This window comes from Pseudophryne corroboree, chromosome 3 (assembly GCF_028390025.1).
Source record: "Pseudophryne corroboree isolate aPseCor3 chromosome 3, aPseCor3.hap2, whole genome shotgun sequence".
Classification (NCBI taxonomy): domain Eukaryota; kingdom Metazoa; phylum Chordata; class Amphibia; order Anura; family Myobatrachidae; genus Pseudophryne; species Pseudophryne corroboree.
In genome coordinates this window covers 283,964,599-283,984,052 of record NC_086446.1, presented here as the reverse complement: position 1 = coordinate 283,984,052, position 19,454 = coordinate 283,964,599, and the positions used below count along the sequence as shown (strand labels likewise).

Below are 19,454 nucleotides of genomic sequence, written 5' to 3'. Positions count from 1 at the left end.
GTGACACAGGTGTGGAATATTAGATCTACACTAAAAAGGTCTACAGTCAATAGGTTTACCACTAATGGCAGACATACAGTAGGTCGGCAGGGTCAAAAGGTCGACATAGAATAGGTAAACAATAAGTAAGGTCGACAGGGTCAAAAGGTCGACATAGATATACGCAACTAAGATCTCCGTATTATCTGATTATTATGTAGTATTATTATTATTTTTCCCTCAGTGTGCATTAGGGAACACAAATAGTTTTTTCTTCCACAGAATTACCCCTCCCTTTTAGCACCTGAGTGAAATTACAATCTGATTGAGCAGCTCACCATCGTATGTGTATTGTATTTAGACTGAGGCATGGATGGGTGAGCATTAGGAGGGATTGCTGACTCCAGAGTGCCATTGGGGAAGCCAGGGGTGTCTCCAGGTGAGCTGGCTCTCAGATAGTGTAGGAGCCATTATCATGTGGCCTTACACTGGGAATTTAGACCCAGACATGTGTAATTATAAATGGGGTGGGTGTGGGGTGCAGTGGCCAGTGGCGGTTCTTGCCACGGGCAAGCGGTACTTTTGCCCGGGGCGCCGCCTTCCGGAGGGCGCCGGCGCCATCCGGAGGGCGCCGCACCATGGCAAGATCCGCCACTGTGCCCCCCGCAGTGCCCTGCTATGCCCCCCCGCTTTGAAGGGAACCAGACGCGTAGCGTCTAGTTTCCCTTCATTGAGAGGACCTTAGTTGTGCGGTGCGCGATGACGTCATCGCGCACCGCACAGCAAAGGTCCTCTCCATGAAGGGAAACGACGCTACGGTCTAGTTTCCCTTCGTGTAGAGGACCTTTGCTGTGCGATGCGCGATGACGTCATCGCGCACCGCACAGCATAGTGGCACAGACACTAGGGGTCATAATTGACCTCTAGTGTCTATGCTGTTCTATGGGAGAGACGTAATAATAACGTCTCTCCCATAGATCGAAGAGAAGAGAGAGGGGAGAAGAGCGGTGCCGCCGGCGGAGGGGGTCTGGATCAGGAACGGGGATGGTAAGTATTCTTTTTATTTATTTATTTATTTTCTTGCAGCGTCGTGACCACGCCCCCAATTGAAGCCACGCCCCCATATTTTGCCCGGGGCGCCACAACTCTTAGAACCGGCCCTGGCGGTGGCCCCTGTGTCGGTATGGCTGGGTGGCTTCAGGTCGGCACACCCTAACACTTTATTAACACTTATGATTTTCCCTATCACTTTTGTATATATTTTTGTATTATTTTAATCACATCACTTACATAGCACTTCTGTGCTTCTTATTAACCCTTATTAATTTTCACCTGTGTGCTGACCTGGGGTAGCCGACCTGTGCCGACGTGATGGGGTCCTGCACCCCGGACCCATACCTAGTATTAGGGACCCCCAGTGACGGAGAAGCCTTGTCGATTGGCCTGGGGGCTTAACCCTATATCTGCAGATATACGCAACTAAGATCTCCGTATTATCTGATTATTATGTAGTATTATTATTATTTTTCACTCAGTGTGCATTAGGGAACACAAATAGTTTTTTCTTCCAATGTATAATTCCCAAACAGAAGTATAGCACTGCTGTTCCATTTGATCATTGCTCCTACTAGTGGCTATATGACGGAGGTTCTTTGTAGAAACACTATTAATGTGTTATGCTATAAAAGCATTCTGCAGTTCATTCAACGTGGCTTTTATACTGTAACTATATAAAAGTATTCAGGAAAAAAAAGTTTTTCAAATATAGTTAATTTTATCAACTAGACATAATATACATATTATACAAGATTAGGAAGACAGTAATACTCGCTTTGGAACAGCTCTAATACAGTGCTTACCGATGCATTGTAATGCTACATTTGGTAGCTGTGTGGTCTAATCTAAGTATTCTAATAGGCCCTACACACTGGTCAATACCAGTGAAAGATATAAACGATCTCGTTCATTAAGGAACGAGATACTGTTCATATCATTCAGTGTGTAAGCACCAGGGATGAATGATGCGCGGCCCCGCGCTCGTTCATCGCTGGTGCCTGCTCGTTTAAACATGCAGGCCAATATGGACAATCTCGTCCATGTTTGCATGCAGTGCTATGGAGCCGGGTGACGGGGGGAGTGAAGAAACATCACTCCCCTTGTCACCTCCCCCCCGCCGCCGTGTCGCCCATCTGCCGTATCGGCCGTCGGGCAGCTCGGCGGTGGGTTGCTATGTGTGTAGGGCCCATAAGAGTGCGCAGCCAATGTGTGATGTATTTCCAAAGTACAATATATTATATACTCACATTTCTGCTTTCTGCATGAGCTGCCCTATTATAACCAACACATTCCACTCTTTGGGACTGATCTAAACTGTATGCAGTTCTGTTTGTGAACAGATCTCATTGTTTTTAAGCTAACTGCACCTGCCTTCCAGCCCCATATCAGCCCCTATTAACGTAGGGCTAAATGGGCAATACTGGGCGACAGTGGGGCGTTCGTACCATAGTTACGTAATTAGCATCGCCGCTGTGTCCGAGGGTGCAGCTGCGATGCTAACATATGTTACTACAGCAGGTGTGATCCACTGCTGTGTCCGAGGATCACACTGCGGGGCTATCGACTTTCTGCATAACCTTTGGATTACTCAGACTGCCTGCCGCAGTTCTGTAAATGAGGCCAGGAAATCTGCATTGGAAACCATCGATGCTCACCCACTACATAGTTGGCAGTCATCGATGGTTACTTGTCCTTTTGCCATGGAAGGTAGCCATCGATGGCAACGACACAGATGGCCATCCCTACTTTGTAGCTTACAACACTTCTACAAGCGGTCATTTTGCTTATGCTACCACCTAGTGGTTATTGATAGAAATATCTTGAATTTTATCAAGAGAAACCTATTCACTACAAAGGATTGGGGTCTGGTTGTCAGGTGATACAGAAAGCTCCTGTATGTGTTAACTCACAAAGGCAGTGTTGTTTTGTGGACAACATGCCACTTATCTCAAAAAATATTGCCTCAAGAAACTGGCAAAGCCTTAAACAGTCAGGGGCATAACCACAACCAGAACTTTGCGGGCCCATAGCAAAATTCTGAAGGGCTCCATGTCCCAATGCTTCTAGATAGACACCTCTTCACAACAGTTATTAATTTTATGCCCTATAATAGTGCCCGAGTTAATTTTCTGAGCCATAACAGTGCCTTAGTTAATATTGTGTCATACTTACCTACTCTCCCAGAACGTCCGGGAGGCTTCCGAAAATCGGGTGGTGCCTCCAGCCATCCCCGGGAAACTGGACAAATCTCCTGGAGACTTGCCCAGGACAAAACTTGTGCAGATTCACATCATCATAAACACCCCCCCTGCTGTATAAGGCCAGTAATCTCCGCATTATATAGCAGGGGGCATGTCATTGATGACATGACCACCCAGCCAAGCCCCACACACAGCATCTTGCACCGTGTCATGTATCGCACCCCCTCTCCATCCCCTGTGCCAAACCACGCCCCCCCCCCCCCATCCGCATCGCCCACCGCTGTGCTGACCTGGTTGCCCCCAGCCATAAACTTGGTAACTATGTATTAGGCCCCATAGTAGTGCCCTAGTTTATTTTATGAACCATCATAGTTCCCTAGTTTACATGATGCCACATTGTACGGCTGCCAGTACACATTATGCCACACAGTATCTGCAATTCACATTATGGCAGACAGTGCCCCCCCGTTCGTACTGTGCCACATTAGAGTGACCTCCAGTTCAAATTATTAAATGTTACAGTGCCCCAGTTCATATTATGCCTCACTATAGTGCCTCCATTTCATATTGTGCCACATTACAGTGTCCCTGTTCTTATTATGCAACATTATAGTGCCCTCTAGATTACAATGAGTAGATCAGATTATGACACATTACAGTGCCCTCCAGTTCACATTATGCCACATTACAGTGCCCCCTTACCATTATAACATCCACTACACACTCTTCTCACTGAAATTTCAGGCTGGGCAATGGGTCAGGCCCAATTGCTCTTCAGGCAAATCTGGGAAATTGGTATGCAACTTTATAAGCAGGGCCCCTAAGCCTCTGGGCTTGGGGTGAGTGGGGTCTGGCCTAGGGCCGTCTTTTCATATGGGCTCAATGGGCATTTGCCCAGGGGTCCCAGGAGTATAAGGGTCATAGGCTGATAGCTGAGGGTCTCCTTTTCCTACGAGTACCAGATATTTGGAAATCAGCCCTGGGGAACTGGAGAGATCCAACTTCAAAGCAGTGATCCCCATCCGAGCCTGTTAATTGCTCTTCCCAGCTAGGTATCTCAGTTATGTCTGACTTGTTCTGAGGGTATATTCCAAAAGCTGGAACTCTGCCATTTCAGTGGACACTGGCAGCTTGTCTCTGCTATGCCCTGAACCAGAGATATTAGCCTTTCAGCAGCTGGTCCCTGCTTTTTGTTGGTGGATTGCTCTTGCTCCTGAACTCTGATCCCCAAGTACCCAGTATCTCCTCAAAGGAGGAACTCTCTGGCTTATTATCTCCTTGAAAGCCAAGAAATCTTATTATCTCCTTGAAAGCTTAGAAATCTATTTCCAGGAACTGGAGATATCTGCAGTCAAGCAAGCTGCCCTCCCACTCCACTCCACTATCCACCCTCCCCTACATATTAAACACCCCCTACCACCCCGGAAGTCATGTACCGGGGCCCCCTTTATTCAGCCCAATGCCCCCTTCTACAGTTTAGTGTTCTCCCTCCCTCCCCATCTCCCACCATCTGTGCAGTAAAGGAGTAATTTGCAGAAATTACTGCTCCAGGTCCTACATGCTGAGTGGAAGATAGACCACCCCTTACTGCCTGCGGGACAGCAAAGCAGCCGCTGACAGCACCCCCCACCCCTACCGCTGGAGGATGGGCCCAGGGGCTTAAACTGCTGTTAAGACGGCCCTGGTCTGACCCCGTTTAGAATGTGCAGGTCCATCTTAGTACACGCTATTCTACATTATTGTACAGATAAACCCAAGGTGTAGCTACCAAAGGTGCAGGGAGTACAGCTGCAATAGGGCCCACCTTCCCTGTCACAGTTACATGATGTGATGTGCACATTTTTCACCATTGGGAGGTAGATAACGGTCCTTACAAACTTTTGCCTTGTGGCTTACAATATGTCTAATTATGGCCCTGGACTTGCTCATTGTAAGGTTGTATATAATGAACTGGAGGGCATTATAATGTTACATAATATGAACTGGGGCATGGTAATGTGGCACAATGTAAAGTGGAGGCACTAAAGTGTGGCATAATATGAACTAGGGACACTGTTGGATATATTTATGAAAAAGCCAATTTTGGGTCGATTTTTGATCTGTGTTTCAGGGTCTAAATCACACATTTACTTCACTTTTCCTTTTTTTTTGTTAAAAAAAAAGGCAAAAATCATCTGTTAGTAAATGTGTGATTTAGGGGTATATTTACTAAAAATCGGTATGGGTCGATTTTCTTTTATTGATGTTTGATCAATGTTTGGTCAATTTTGTATTTCAGTAAATTCCACATTTACTAACATGATTTTTGCCATTTTTTTTTAAGGATGTCAAAAATCATCTGTTGGTAAATTTGTGATTTAGGGGTTTATTCAGACCCAGACACAGCCATGTATCTGTACGCAGCGGCTGCATCCAGAGGGTCTGCGTACTGGCCGCAGTGCATGTATGTGACCCTTCACTATTCAGCAAGGTGATTGACAGCGGTGGCCATTGGGAGGCATTTCGTGAACATGGCGGGCAATACGGAGGCACAGTGGCTCAGAAAAAAAAGGCATTGGACCACCTGCCAGCGTAGCCAGGCTGTGCAGACAGGGGTCAAACTTAAATCGATGCGTCCACAATTAAATTGCTGATGCATCGAGGGGTCGGCGCCACACACATGCTGGGCGGCCTTGCACTGTGCTGGGCGGCCCCTACCATGTGAGTAGATGGACGCAGATCTTGCTGCGTGTAGCAAGATCTACGTCCAACTCTGAATAACCTTCTTAGACCCTTAACCACAGATCTTATCGCTGCTGTGCGTTTTCACACAGCGGGCGATCAGATCTGAACTGCGCATGCATATGCACCACAATACGCCGGCGCACCGGACGACTGCAACGGGCATCAGTGCCTAGCAACGGGATGGTGTGAAAAAAGCGTTCACATGGGCGTTCACAAGGTGATCGACAGGAAGAGGCCGTGTGTGGGTGTGAACTGGCCGTTTTGCAGGAGGGCCCGGGAAAATGCAGGCGGGCTCAGGCATTTGGACGTCAGCTCCGGCCCCAGTCACCAGGAAACCATCGCAGTGGATAAGTAAGTCCTGGGCTGAGCAGAGACTGTACAAATGTGATCGCACACCTGCACGCACCATATACCCTTCCCCTGTAGGCGGCAACTACCTGATAGCAGGGCAGCAAAAAACGCGCCCTAGCAATCAGGTCTGAATTACCCCCAAAAGAGGGTTATTCAGAGGTATTAGCAAACCAAAAAAGTTAGCAGTTGGGCAAAACCACATTGCACTGCAGGGGGGGCAGATGTAACATGTGCAGAGAGTTAGATTTGGGTGGGGTGTGTTCAAACTGAAATCTAAATGGCAATGTAAAATTAAAGCAGCCATTATTTACCCTGCACAGAAACAATGTAACCCACCCAAATCTAAATCTCTGTGCACGTTACATCTGCCCCATCTGCAGTGAAACATGGTTTTGCCCAGTTGCTAACTTTTTTGGTTCACTAACAACTCTGAATAACCCCCCAAATCGATAAAAAATATATCGACCAAACATCGACCATACATCGATCAACCACCAAGCAAAAAAATAAAAAAATATTGACTTTTAGTAAATATACCCCTGTATGTCATAATGTAAATTGGGGGTACTGTGTTGCATAATGTGTACTGGCAGCCCTGCAATGTGACATAACGTGAACTAGGGCACTACTATGGTTCATAAAATAAACTAGGGCACTACTGCATTGGGACAGGGGCCCACAAATTTCTGGCTATGCCCCTGAGATTTACAAAGATTTCCTGGGCTCATGTGTTTATGCGCCTCATCTGTACAGTAGTGCACTCTAGTATGTCCACACAAACATATACACATACAATTAACGCTAATTGAGATCTATATTAAGGATTTATCTGTTTTGCATACCATCAATTTTCTTGGTCAAAGCAAAACCTAACTTTCAAACCAAAAACAGCATCACGATTTTTCCCATTTAGAATACTAAGCAGCAGTTTCAAAAATTGTAATCAGTATTAGGCCTATAAGTCTATGCTGGTAGTGGAAAAATCGTGGAGACAAAGAGTATGGTGTCCCTCCAAAAAATTTCCATAACCAGGCCTCAACTGAGCCAGACTTTGATATACTCCTTGTAATGATGTGAAAAAAAATAATAATTCCATGAACATATCCATTACTCACTTTGCTTTATTGTTTTAATGGCCACCTTTATTTTCACTCGTCCCTGCCATGACCCTTCATAGACCTGTGCAAAGTTCCCTGATCCCAGCTTCTTCTCCAGGGTGAATTCCTCTCTGGGTCTCTCCCACTCGTCAAGGATTATCTGGTTCAGGTTACTTATTTCCGGCTCATCCTTCCCTCAAAATAACAGTACGTTAAAGACTTGTTGCATGTTAAAGACACAGCCAGTATTAGTAATACACACAAAATAAATCTAATATGGGGATTTATAAAGCCTCAGCACATGGTAACCAGCCGGACTGGAGGTCTAGGTGTCTATCATCTTACCACATTCTTTTTCTACTATTTGCATAAAGATTAATTCCATAATTGTAGTTATGGCTACAATTATCTGACCTGAAATAAAATACGAGAAATTAAAAATAGTTTCCTGCATGGTGGATCTGAAAATTTTGTAGGTGCCCCATGTATCTAATGGTCTGAGCAGGAAATCTTCTTTGCTGTACGGACAGTCTTGATAGGGATTGACAAAGCCTCACCCTCACTTCTCATTAGCATCTAAATAGAATGTGAACGTTGAAGGTTAGCTACTAATGATGGTTTTCCACCAATGGTCAATGGTTTTACCATAGATGGCAGAGGTAGGATGATTACTAGCCATTGATGCAGCAATGTTTTTTTCCTGGTGCAGGCTACATGGTACGTAGCCCAGCCCCCTTCCTTGAATGTCTCACCACAGTCACTTATCCCACAGTAGAGTAGAGTTGCTCATCAGTGGTTCAAACCGTCGATAGCTTCCTGCCATCGGTATTAAGTAGAGGCCATCGATGCTGGACCCTTCAATGGCCAATCCATTGTGAAATTTAGGGGAATGAGCATTGAACCTCAAAACCATGCCAGACTGAGTAGCAGGTAGTATTTCCATTAAGCATATCAGGAAAACTACTGAATTGTTGGATCCATTTAAGTGTCAGCAGCACTACAGGACAACCGGGAAAATGGGGTGGCGGACTTTTTCCCAACATTTTGCACACACGCATTAGGACAATGGCTGAGAAAATGGCCACTGTGCCGTTTTCCCGGAGATCTGTGCATGCACACTAGACTCTAGGACAGTGCTAGGGTCTCCTAGTGACCCTAGTGCCCAGAGTCTATTGCTAGAGAGGGGGCGCTCAGACGGAGACTGCACATGGGCCTTCCTCCTCTCTTGTTGCGGCCCTGTGTGGCATATAGCCACACTTACTTAGGCGAATAGGATATACCCCTAGGAGTTCACCATGGTTATTTGTTCACATATACTATTTTCTATCCTCTCTTCAGTAGTTCAAACAAATTCAATTTTATCTAAATTTGTAGGTTTAAGATAACAGGCCAAAGGTCAAAGCACTGTCTAAAGCTGTAAGTACAAAAGGTCAAATACAAGCAATGTTGTATTTGTACAATCTGCTGTATATTATAGAGCAAGGGAGGTCAAACTCAGACTATGCCAGTAAAGTAAGCATATAGGTCCGGATGGCCCTGATTCTTCTGTTGGAGATGACAGGGGAAGATTTCTAATCTAGTACTCCATGACCAAAGTAGCACTTTCTTGTATTAATTAGTATTATTATTATTTATTATTATTATTATTATTTATATGACACCACATGGGATCCGCAGCGCCCAATAACAAATAAGCAAAATATGAAAACAGTGACTTACAATTTAATACAATATCGGACAAGTACAGGGTATATAAATCTAGTTGCGTCAGTAACAGTACTGAAATGAGTATCAGGGTGGCAGAAAACCGAGGGATTTGGTGCCATCAAAGGGAGTATTAAAAAGAAGATAGGTTAAGTAAGAGATGTAAAAGCACATGAGGGAAGAGGGCCCTGCTTGTGAAAGCTTAATAGCTGAAAAGCCATGCAAGCAGAGTGTCTAATGCAAGAGGTATTGGGCCTAATTCAGAGTTGATAGCAGCAGCAAGTTTCTTAGCAGTTGGGCAAAACCAGTGCCCTCATTCCGAGTTGATCACACGCTGCCACTTTTTGCAGCTCGTGCGATCAACTAGACTCCCCTATGGGGGAGTGTATTTTTGCATAGCAAGGCTGAGATCGCTTGTGCAGCCGAGCTATGCAAGAACATTTTGTGCAGTTTCTAAGTAGGTCTGGACTTACTTACCGACTGCGATGACTTCAGCCTGTCAGGTCCCGGAATTGACGTCAGACACTCGCCCTACAAACGCCTGGACACGCCTGCGTTTTCCTCACCATTCCCAGAAACCGTCAGTTGCCACCCCGGAACGCCTTCCTCCTGTCAATCACGTTGTGATCACTGCAGTGATCATTTTCTTCTTTAATTCAGTCGCTGCCCGGCGTTCCCCATCGCCGGGCAGCGATGCGCCTGCGCATTGTGCCCGCTGCGCATACGCATTCTGGACCTATTCGCACGGCTGCGAAAAAAGCAGCGTGCGAACGGGTCAGAAATGACCCCCCATGTGCACTGCACGGGGAGCAGAGCCGGATTAAGAGGGGGGCCCCGGGGATAAGTACCCCGGGCCCCCCTTTTTAAAAGGGCTCCCCGCAGCCGCCACAGATCGGATCTCTGATCCTATCTGCGGTGCTGCGCTCCCGGCTCCCGGGAGCCGGCGCGGCGGCTCCACCTGCAGGGCAGCTGAGTTATAGCGGTCTCCACTTTCCTTGCAGCGGCGCCGCGGCTGCACGTAGGGACTGTGTAGCGTGTCCAGGAAGGACAGCTGAGCGACGGCTCAGCTGTCCAATAATCTGTGCAGCAGCAGCAGCCTGTGGCTCAGCCATTGGCTGGGCGCGCAGGCTGCAGGGAACAGGGAAGGCAGCGCATATGGAGCCTTCCTGCGCCCAGCCAGCACCCCTATACACTGGACCTACCAGCATCACAGCAATAGTTGTGTGTGTGTGTATATATATATATATATATATATATATATATATGTGTGTGCATATATATATATATATATATATATATACACATCCAGCAGCAGCCGGCACTCCAACGACGTAATCACTGATGCTCAGGTGCCAGGACCAATCATCCATAGAAATCCAACAATGAACGGCACTCATTCACATATGCTGTCTCTGAGTACCGTTCATTGTTGGATTTCTCTCTCTCTCTCTCTCTCTATATATATATATATATATATACATATGTACATATATATATATATATATATATACACATATACACGTGTGTGTGTGTGTGTGTGTGTGTGTGTGTGTATATATAAAATATATATATAAATATATATATATATATATATATATAACTATATACACACACAGTATATGTAAATTTATACACCAACGTTTTGGGGCTTCCTGTGCTGCCCCGCCACCGCCCTCAGTCCTTCTCCACACAATCGCCTCCTCCGCACCATGCCGGCCAAAGCCTCCGCATCCACTGCACAGCAGACCACAGCATCCTCAGCACCGCCGCTACTAAAGAGGTAATCTTACCCTGCTGCCTTTCTCTCTCCCTAGTCCCTACTGTATGCCCTTGCTGTCCCTTTCTCTGTCACTCTCCCTGTCCCTATGTCCCTGCTGTTACTTTCCCTGTCCCTCTGTCACTCTCCCTGTCCCTGCTGTCACTTTCCCTGTCCCTCTGTCACTCGCCCTGTCCCTGTGTCCCTGCTGTCACTTTCCCTGTCCCTCTGTCACTCTCCCTGTCCCTGCTGTCACTTTCCCTGTCCCTCTGTCACTCGCCCTGTCCCTGTGTCCCTGCTGTCACTTTCCCTGTCCCTCTGTCACTCTCCCTGTCCCTGTGTCCCTGCTGTCACTCTCCCTGTCCCTGCTGTCACTTTCCCTGTCCCTCTTTCACTCGCCCTGTCCCTGTCCCCCTGCTGTCACTTTCCCTGTCACTCTGTCACCCTCCCTGTTCCTGCTGTCACTTTCCCTGTCCCTATGTCCCTGCTGTCACTCTCCCTGAATTTTGCCTCATTCCATGTGGCATAATGTGAATTTCGGCTCATTCAGTGTGCTATAATGTGAATTTCGGCTCATACAGTGTGCTATAATGTGAATTTCGGCTCATACTGTGTGCTATAATGTAAATTTCGGCTCATACCGTGTGCTATAATGTGAATTCCGGCTCATACTGTGTGCTGTAATGTGAATTTTGGCTCATACCGTGTGCTATAATGTGAATTTTGGCTCATACTGTGTGCTGTAATGTGAATTTTGGCGGTATCCGGACTCCAGGTCGACAACAAAAAGGTCGACACACCTTAGGTCGATGCCAATTGGTCGACACACCTTAGGTCGACGTGGACAAAAGGTCGACATGGACAAAAGGTCGACAGGAACAAGGTCGACGTGAGTTTTTCACAATTTTTTTCTTTTTTGGAACCTTTTCATACTTAACGATCCATGTGGACTACGATTGGAACGGTAATCTGTGCCGAGCGAAGCGGTAGCGGAGCGAAGGCACCATGCCCACGACAGAGGGGACGCGGTGCACTAATTTGGGATCCCGGTCACTCTACGAAGAAAACGACACCAAAAAAACATAAAAAACTCATGTCGACCTTGTTCCTGTCGACCTTTTGTCCATGTCGACCTAAGGTGTGTTGACCAATTGGCGTCGACATAAGGTGTGTCGACCTTTTTGTTGTCGACCCTGAGTCCCAGACCCAATTTTGGCTCATGCAGTGTGCTATAATGTGAATTTCGGCTCATTCAGTGTGCTATAATGTGAATTTCGGCTCATTCAGTGTGCTATAATGTGAATTTCAGCTCATACAGTGTGCTATAATGTGAATTTCGGCTCATACTTCAAATTTACCACCCAATTGTAATTTTCTTTGCAGTAATTAAAGACGTTATGATTTTAATTTGAGATTTTAGGGTCCCACTGTCTTAAGTACCCCGGGCCCCCCGAAGCCTTAATCCAGCTCTGACGGGGAGCAGATATAACATGTGCAGGAGAGTTACATTTGTTCAAACTGAAATCTAAATTGCAGTCTAAAAATAAAGCAGCCAGTATTTACCCTGCATAGAAACAATATAACCCACCCAAATCTAACTCTCTCTGCACATGTTATATCTGCCAAACCTGCAGTGCACATGGTTTTGCCCAACTGCTAACAAACTTGCTGCTGCAATCAACTCTGATTTACCCCCACTGATCGCTGATCAGGTGCTGGGGGTGGAGCTGAATATCACACCAATAGGGTGTATCTCGAATACTGGAAACCTGTAGTTCTGCTAGCAGTGTGAAGAAGGGTATTACACTATGGCCCTCATTCCGAGTTGTTCGCTCGGTATTTTTCATCGCATCGCAGTGAAAATCCGCTTAGTACGCATGCGCAATGTTCGCACTGCGACTGCGCCAAGTAACTTTACTATGATGAAAGTATTTTTACTCACGGCTTTTTCTTCGCTCCGGCGATCGTAATGTGATTGACAGGAAATGGGTGTTACTGGGCGGAAACACGGCGTTTCAGGGGCGTGTGGCTGAAAACGCTACCGTTTCCGGAAAAAACGCAGGAGTGGCCGGGGAAACGGTGGGAGTGCCTGGGCGAACGCTGGGTGTGTTTGTGACGTCAACCAGGAACGACAAGCACTGAAATGATCGCACAGGCAGAGTAAGTCTGGAGCTACTCTGAAACTGCTAAGTAGTTAGTAATCGCAATATTGCGAATACATCGGTCGCAATTTTAAGAAGCTAAGATTCACTCCCAGTAGGCGGCGGCTTAGCGTGTGTAACTCTGCTAAATTCGCCTTGCGACCGATCAACTCGGAATGAGGGCCTATAATTTTAGTACTGGGTCGTAATCTTCTTGTAGTGTACACTGATCTGATCAATCAGCCACTAGATCATTTTGAAATATCAAATTAACCAAACACAGTACCCAGGGGTGTAGCGAGGGTGGCACCAGTAAAGCGCGAGCTCCGGGCGCCATAAAAGTTAGAGGGCATGCTGCCGCCCACCCCCACACCCTTCCCGCGGGCCACTCTACTGGCAGCCACAGAACAGGAGAAGCAGGGGGCGCACACTGACTCAGATACTAGGTAGGGAAGAGGGCAGGCCAGAGGCGACAGCAGGAGACACTGACAGCTGACACATGCCGGAGCTCTGCCCGCCCTCTATATATGTCTCACTGTCTGCTTGTAGCTGTGCAGCAGGGTTACTTCTGTCCTGTATAAGAAAAAACAATTTGTGTTCCCTAATGCACACTGAGTGAGAAATAATACTACTTTCTCTAACGTCCTATGTGGATGCTGGGGACTCCGTCAGGACCATGGGGAATAGCGGCTCCGCAGGAGACAGGGCACAAAAATAAAGCTTTAGGATTAGGTGGTGTGTACTGGCTCCTCCCCCCATGACCCTCCTCCAAGCCTCAGTTAGGTTTTTGTGCCCGTCCGAGCAGGGTGCAATCTAGGTGGCTCTCCTAAAGAGCTGCTTAGAAAAAGTTTTTAGGTTTTTTATTTTCAGTGAGTCCTGCTGGCAACAGGCTCACTGCATCGAGGGACTTAGGGGAGAGAATTTCAACTCACTTGCGTGCAGGATGGATTGGATTCTTAGGCTACTGGACACCATTAGCTCCAGAGGGAGTCGGAACACAGGTCTCACCCTGGGGTTCGTCCCGGAGCCGCGCCGCCGACCCCCCTTACAGATGCTGAAGATTGAAGGTCCGGAAACAGGCGGCAGAAGGCTCTTCAGTCTTCATGAAGGTAGCGCACAGCACTGCAGCTGTGCGCCATTGTTGTCACACACTTCACACCAAGCGGTCACGGAGGGTGCTGGGCGCTGCTGGGGGCGCCCTGGGCAGCAATATTTAATACCTTTATGGCAAAAGAATACATCACATATAGCCATTGAGGCTATATGTATGTATTTAACCCATGCCAGATATCTAAAACTCCGGGAGAAAAGCCCGCCGAAATAGGGGGCGGGGCTTATTCTCCTCAGCACACAGCGCCATTTTCCTGCTCAGCTCCGCTGTGAGGAAGGCTCCCAGGACTCTCCCCTGCACTGCACTACAGAAACAGGGTAAAACAGAGAGGGGGGGCATTTTTTGGCGATATTTTGATATATTTAAGCTGCTATAAGGAACAACACTTATATAAGGTTGTTCCCATATATATTATAGCGCTTGGGTGTGTGCTGGCAAACTCTCCCTCTGTCTCCCCAAAGGGCTAGTGGGGTCCTGTCTTCGATAAGAGCATTCCCTGTGTGTCTGCTGTGTGTCGGTACGTGTGTGTCGACATGTATGAGGACGATGTTGGTGTGGAGGCAGAGCAATTGCCGATAATGGTGATGTCACCCCCCAGGGAGTCGACACCGGAATGGATGGCTTTGTTTATGGAATTACGTGATAATGTCAGCACATTACAAAAATCAGTTGACGACATGAGACGGCCGGCAAACCAGTTAGTACCTGCCCAGGCGTCTCAGACACCGTCAGGGGCTGTAAAGCGCCCTTTACCTCAGTCGGTCGACACAGACCCAGACACAGACACTGAATCTAGTGTCGACGGTGATGAAACAAACGTATTTTCAAGTAGGGCCACACGTTATATGATCACGGCAATGAAGGAGGCTTTGCATATCTCTGATACTGCAAGTACCACAAAAAGGGGTATTATGTGGGGGGTAAAAAAACTACCTGTAGTTTTTCCTGAATCAGAGGAATTAAATGATGTATGTGATGAAGCGTGGGTTAACCCAGATAGAAAAGTGCTAATTTCAAAAAAGTTATTAGCATTATACCCTTTCCCGCTAGAGGTTAGGGCGCGCTGGGAAACACCCCCTAGGGTGGATAAGGCGCTCACACGCTTATCAAAACAAGTGGCGTTACCGTCTCCTGATACGGCCGCCCTCAGGGATCCAGCTGATAGGAGACTGGAAACTACCCTAAAAAGTATATACACACATACTGGTGTTATACTGCGACCAGCCATCGCCTCAGCCTGGATGTGCAGTGCTGGGGTCGTCTGGTTGGATTCCCTGACTGAAAATATTGATACCCTGGATAGGGACAGTATTTTATTGACTATAGAGCAATTAAAGGATGCTTTCCTTTATATGCGAGATGCTCAGAGAGATATTTGCACTCTGGCATCGAGAGTAAATGCGATGTCCATATCTGCCAGAAGGAGTTTATGGACGCAACAGTGGTCAGGTGATGCGGATTCCAAACGACATATGGAAGTATTGCCGTATAAAGGGGAGGAATTATTTGGCGTCGGTCTATCGGATCTGGTGGCCACGGCAACTGCCGGAAAATCCACCTTTTTACCTCAGACCCCCTCCCAACAGAAAAAGACACCGTCTTTTCAGCCGCAGTCCTTTCGGTCCTATAAGAACAAGCGGACAAAAGGACAGTCATATCTGCCTCGGGGCAGAGGAAGGGGTAAGAGAGGGCAGCAAGCAGCCCCTGCCCAGGAACAGAAGCCCTCTCAGGGTTCTGCAAAGCCCTCAGCATGACGCTGGGGCCTTACAAGCGGACTCAGGAGCGGTGGGGGGTCGACTCAAGAATTTCAGCGCACAGTGGGCTTGCTCACAGGTGGACCCCTGGATCCTGCAGGTAGTATCTCAGGGTTACAGGTTGGAATTCGAGAAGTCTCCCCCTAGCAGGTTCCTAAAGTCTGCTTTGCCAACGTCTCCCTCAGACAGGGCGACGGTATTGGAAGCCATTCACAAGCTGTTTTCTCAGCAGGTGATAGTCAAGGTACCCCTCCTACAACAGGGAAAGGGGTATTACTCCACGCTATTTGTGGTACCGAAGCCGGACGGCTCGGTAAGACCTATTCTAAATCTGAAATCTTTGAACCTGTACATACAAAAATTCAAGTTCAAGATGGAGTCACTCAGAGCAGTGATAGCGAATCTGGAAGAAGGGGACTTTATGGTGTCCCTGGACATAAAGGATGCTTACCTGCATGTCCCAATTTGCCCTTCACATCAAGGGTACCTCAGGTTCGTGGTGCAAAACTGTCATTATCAGTTTCAGACGCTGCCGTTTGGATTGTCCACGGCACCTCGGGTCTTTACCAAGGTAATGGCCGAAATGATGATTCTTCTGCGAAGAAGAGGCGTATTAATTATCCCTTACTTGGACGATCTCCTGATAAGGGCAAGGTCCAGAGAACAGCTGGAGGACGGAGTAGCACTAACCCGACTAGTGCTGCAACAACACGGGTGGATTCTGAATTTTCCAAAATCTCAGTTGACCCCGACGACACGTCTGCTGTTCCTGGGAATGATTCTGGACACGGTTCAGAAAAAGGTGTTTCTTCCGGAGGAGAAAGCCAGGGAGTTATCCGAACTTGTCAGGAACCTCCTAAAACCAGGGAAAGTGTCTGTGCATCAATGCACAAGAGTCCTGGGAAAGATGGTGGCTTCTTACGAAGCGATTCCATTCGGCAGATTCCACGCACGAACTTTTCAGTGGGATCTGCTGGACAAATGGTCCGGATCACATCTGCAGATGCATCAGCGGATAACCTTATCGCCACGGACAAGGGTGTCTCTTCTGTGGTGGTTGCAGAGTGCTCATCTGTTAGAGGGCCGCAGATTGGGCATACAGGACTGGGTCCTGGTGACCACGGATGCCAGTCTGAGAGGCTGGGGAGCGGTCACACAGGGAAGAAACTTCCAGGGAGTATGGTCAAGCCTGGAGATGTCTCTTCACATAAATATACTGGAGCTAAGAGCGATTTACAATGCTCTAAGTCTGGCAAAACCCCTGCTTCAGGGTCAGCCGGTGTTGATCCAGTCGGACAACATCACGGCAGTCGCCCACGTAAACAGACAGGGCGGCACAAGAAGCAGGACAGCAATGGCAGAAGCTGCAAGGATTCTTCGCTGGGCGGAAGATCATGTGATAGCACTGTCAGCAGTATTCATTCCGGGAGTGGACAACTGGGAAGCAGACTTCCTCAGCAGACACGATCTACACCCGGGAGAGTGGGGACTTCATCCAGAAGTCTTCCACATGATTGTGAACCGTTGGGAAAAACCAATGGTGGATATGATGGCGTCCCGCCTCAACAAAAAACTGGACAGGTATTGCGCCAGGTCAAGAGACCCTCAGGCAATAGCTGTGGACGCTCTGGTAACACCGTGGGTGTTCCAGTCAGTGTATGTTTTCCCTCCTCTGCCTCTCATACCAAAATTACTGAGAATTATACGGCAAAAGGGAGTAAGAACGATACTAGTGGCTCCGGATTGGCCAAGAAGAACTTGGTACCCGGAACTTCAAGAGATGCTCACGGAGGATCCGTGGCCTCTACCTCTAAGACGGGACCTGCTTCAGCAGGGACCGTGTCTATTCCAAGACTTACCGCGGCTGCGTTTGACGGCATGGCGGTTGAACGCCGAATTCTAAGGGAAAAAGGCATTCCGGAAGAGGTCATTCCTACACTGGTAAAAGCCAGGAAGGAGGTGACTGCACAACATTATCACCGCATTTGGAGGAAATATGTTGCGTGGTGTGAGGCCAGGAAGGCCCCCACGGAGGAATTTCAACTGGGTCGATTCCTACATTTCCTGCAAACAGGATTGTCTATGGGCCTCAAATTGGGGTCCATTAAGGTTCAAATTTCGGCCCTGTCGATTTTCTTCCAGAAAGAATTGGCTTCAGTTCCTGAAGTCCAGACTTTTGTAAAAGGAGTACTACATATACAGCCCCCGGTTGTGCCCCCAGTGGCACCGTGGGATCTTAATGTAGTCTTGGATTTTCTCAAATCCCATTGGTTTGAGCCGCTCAAATCGGTGGAGTTGAAGTATCTTACATGGAAAGTAACCATGCTACTGGCCCTGGCTTCAGCCAGGAGAGTATCAGAATTGGCGGCTTTATCATATAAGAGCCCATATCTGATTTTCCATACGGACAGGGCAGAACTGCGGACGCGTCCTCATTTTCTGCCTAAGGTGGTGTCAGCGTTTCACCTGAACCAGCCTATTGTGGTGCCTGCGGCTACTAACGATTTGGAGGATTCCAAGTTGTTGGACGTGGTCAGGGCATTGAAAATATATATTTCAAGAACGGCGGGAGTCAGAAAGTCTGACTCACTGTTTATATTGTATGCACCCAACAAGATGGGTGCTCCTGCTTCTAAGCAGACGATTGCTCGTTGGATTTGTAGCACAATTCAACTTGCACATTCTGTGGCAGGCTTGCCACAACCTAAATCTGTCAAGGCCCATTCCACAAGGAAAGTGGGCTCATCCTGGGCGGCTGCCCGGGGGGTCTCGGCTTTACAACTCTGCCGAGCTGCTACTTGGTCAGGGGCAAACACGTTTGCAAAATTCTACAAATTTGATACCCTGGCTGAGGAGGACCTTGAGTTCTCTCATTCGGTGCTGCAGAGTCATCCGCACTCTCCCGCCCGTTTGGGAGCTTTGGTATAATCTCCATGGTCCTGACGGAGTCCCCAGCATCCACTTAGGACGTTAGAGAAAATAAGAATTTACTTACCGATAATTCTATTTCTCGTAGTCCGTAGTGGATGCTGGGCGCCCATCCCAAGTGCGGATTGTCTGCAATACTTGTACATAGTTATTGTTACAAACAAATTCGGGTTGTTATTGTTGTGAGCCGTCTGTTCAGAGGCTCCTACGTTTGTCATACTGTTAACTGGGTTCAGATCACAAGTTATACGGTGTGATTGGTGTGGCTGGTATGAGTCTTACCCGGGATTCAATATCCTTCCTTATTGTGTACGCTCGTCCGGGCACAGTATCCTAACTGAGGCTTGGAGGAGGGTCATGGGGGGAGGAGCCAGTACACACCACCTAATCCTAAAGCTTTATTTTTGTGCCCTGTCTCCTGCGGAGCCGCTATTCCCCATGGTCCTGACGGAGTCCCCAGCATCCACTACGGACTACGAGAAATAGAATTATCGGTAAGTAAATTCTTATTATTTCTCACTCAGTGTGCATTAGGGAACACAAATAGTTTTTTCTTACACAGAATTACCCCTCCCTTTTAGCACCTGAGTGACATCACAATCTGATTGAGCAGCTTGCCATTTTGTGCATTACTTCTGTCCTGCCCAGGTTG

The 19,454-nt window shown here is 47.5% G+C and overlaps 1 protein-coding gene across 1 annotated transcript in view; it reads right to left on the bottom strand.

Moving 5' to 3' along the window:
• Positions 1 to 19,454, bottom strand: part of PTK6 (protein tyrosine kinase 6) — a 62,491-nt gene that overhangs the window by 19,495 nt on the left and 23,542 nt on the right. The window contains exon 4 of the mRNA XM_063963137.1: positions 7,427 to 7,598. Within this exon, the coding sequence (XP_063819207.1) occupies positions 7,427 to 7,598 (172 nt within the window). The remainder of the gene's footprint in view (positions 1 to 7,426; positions 7,599 to 19,454) is intronic.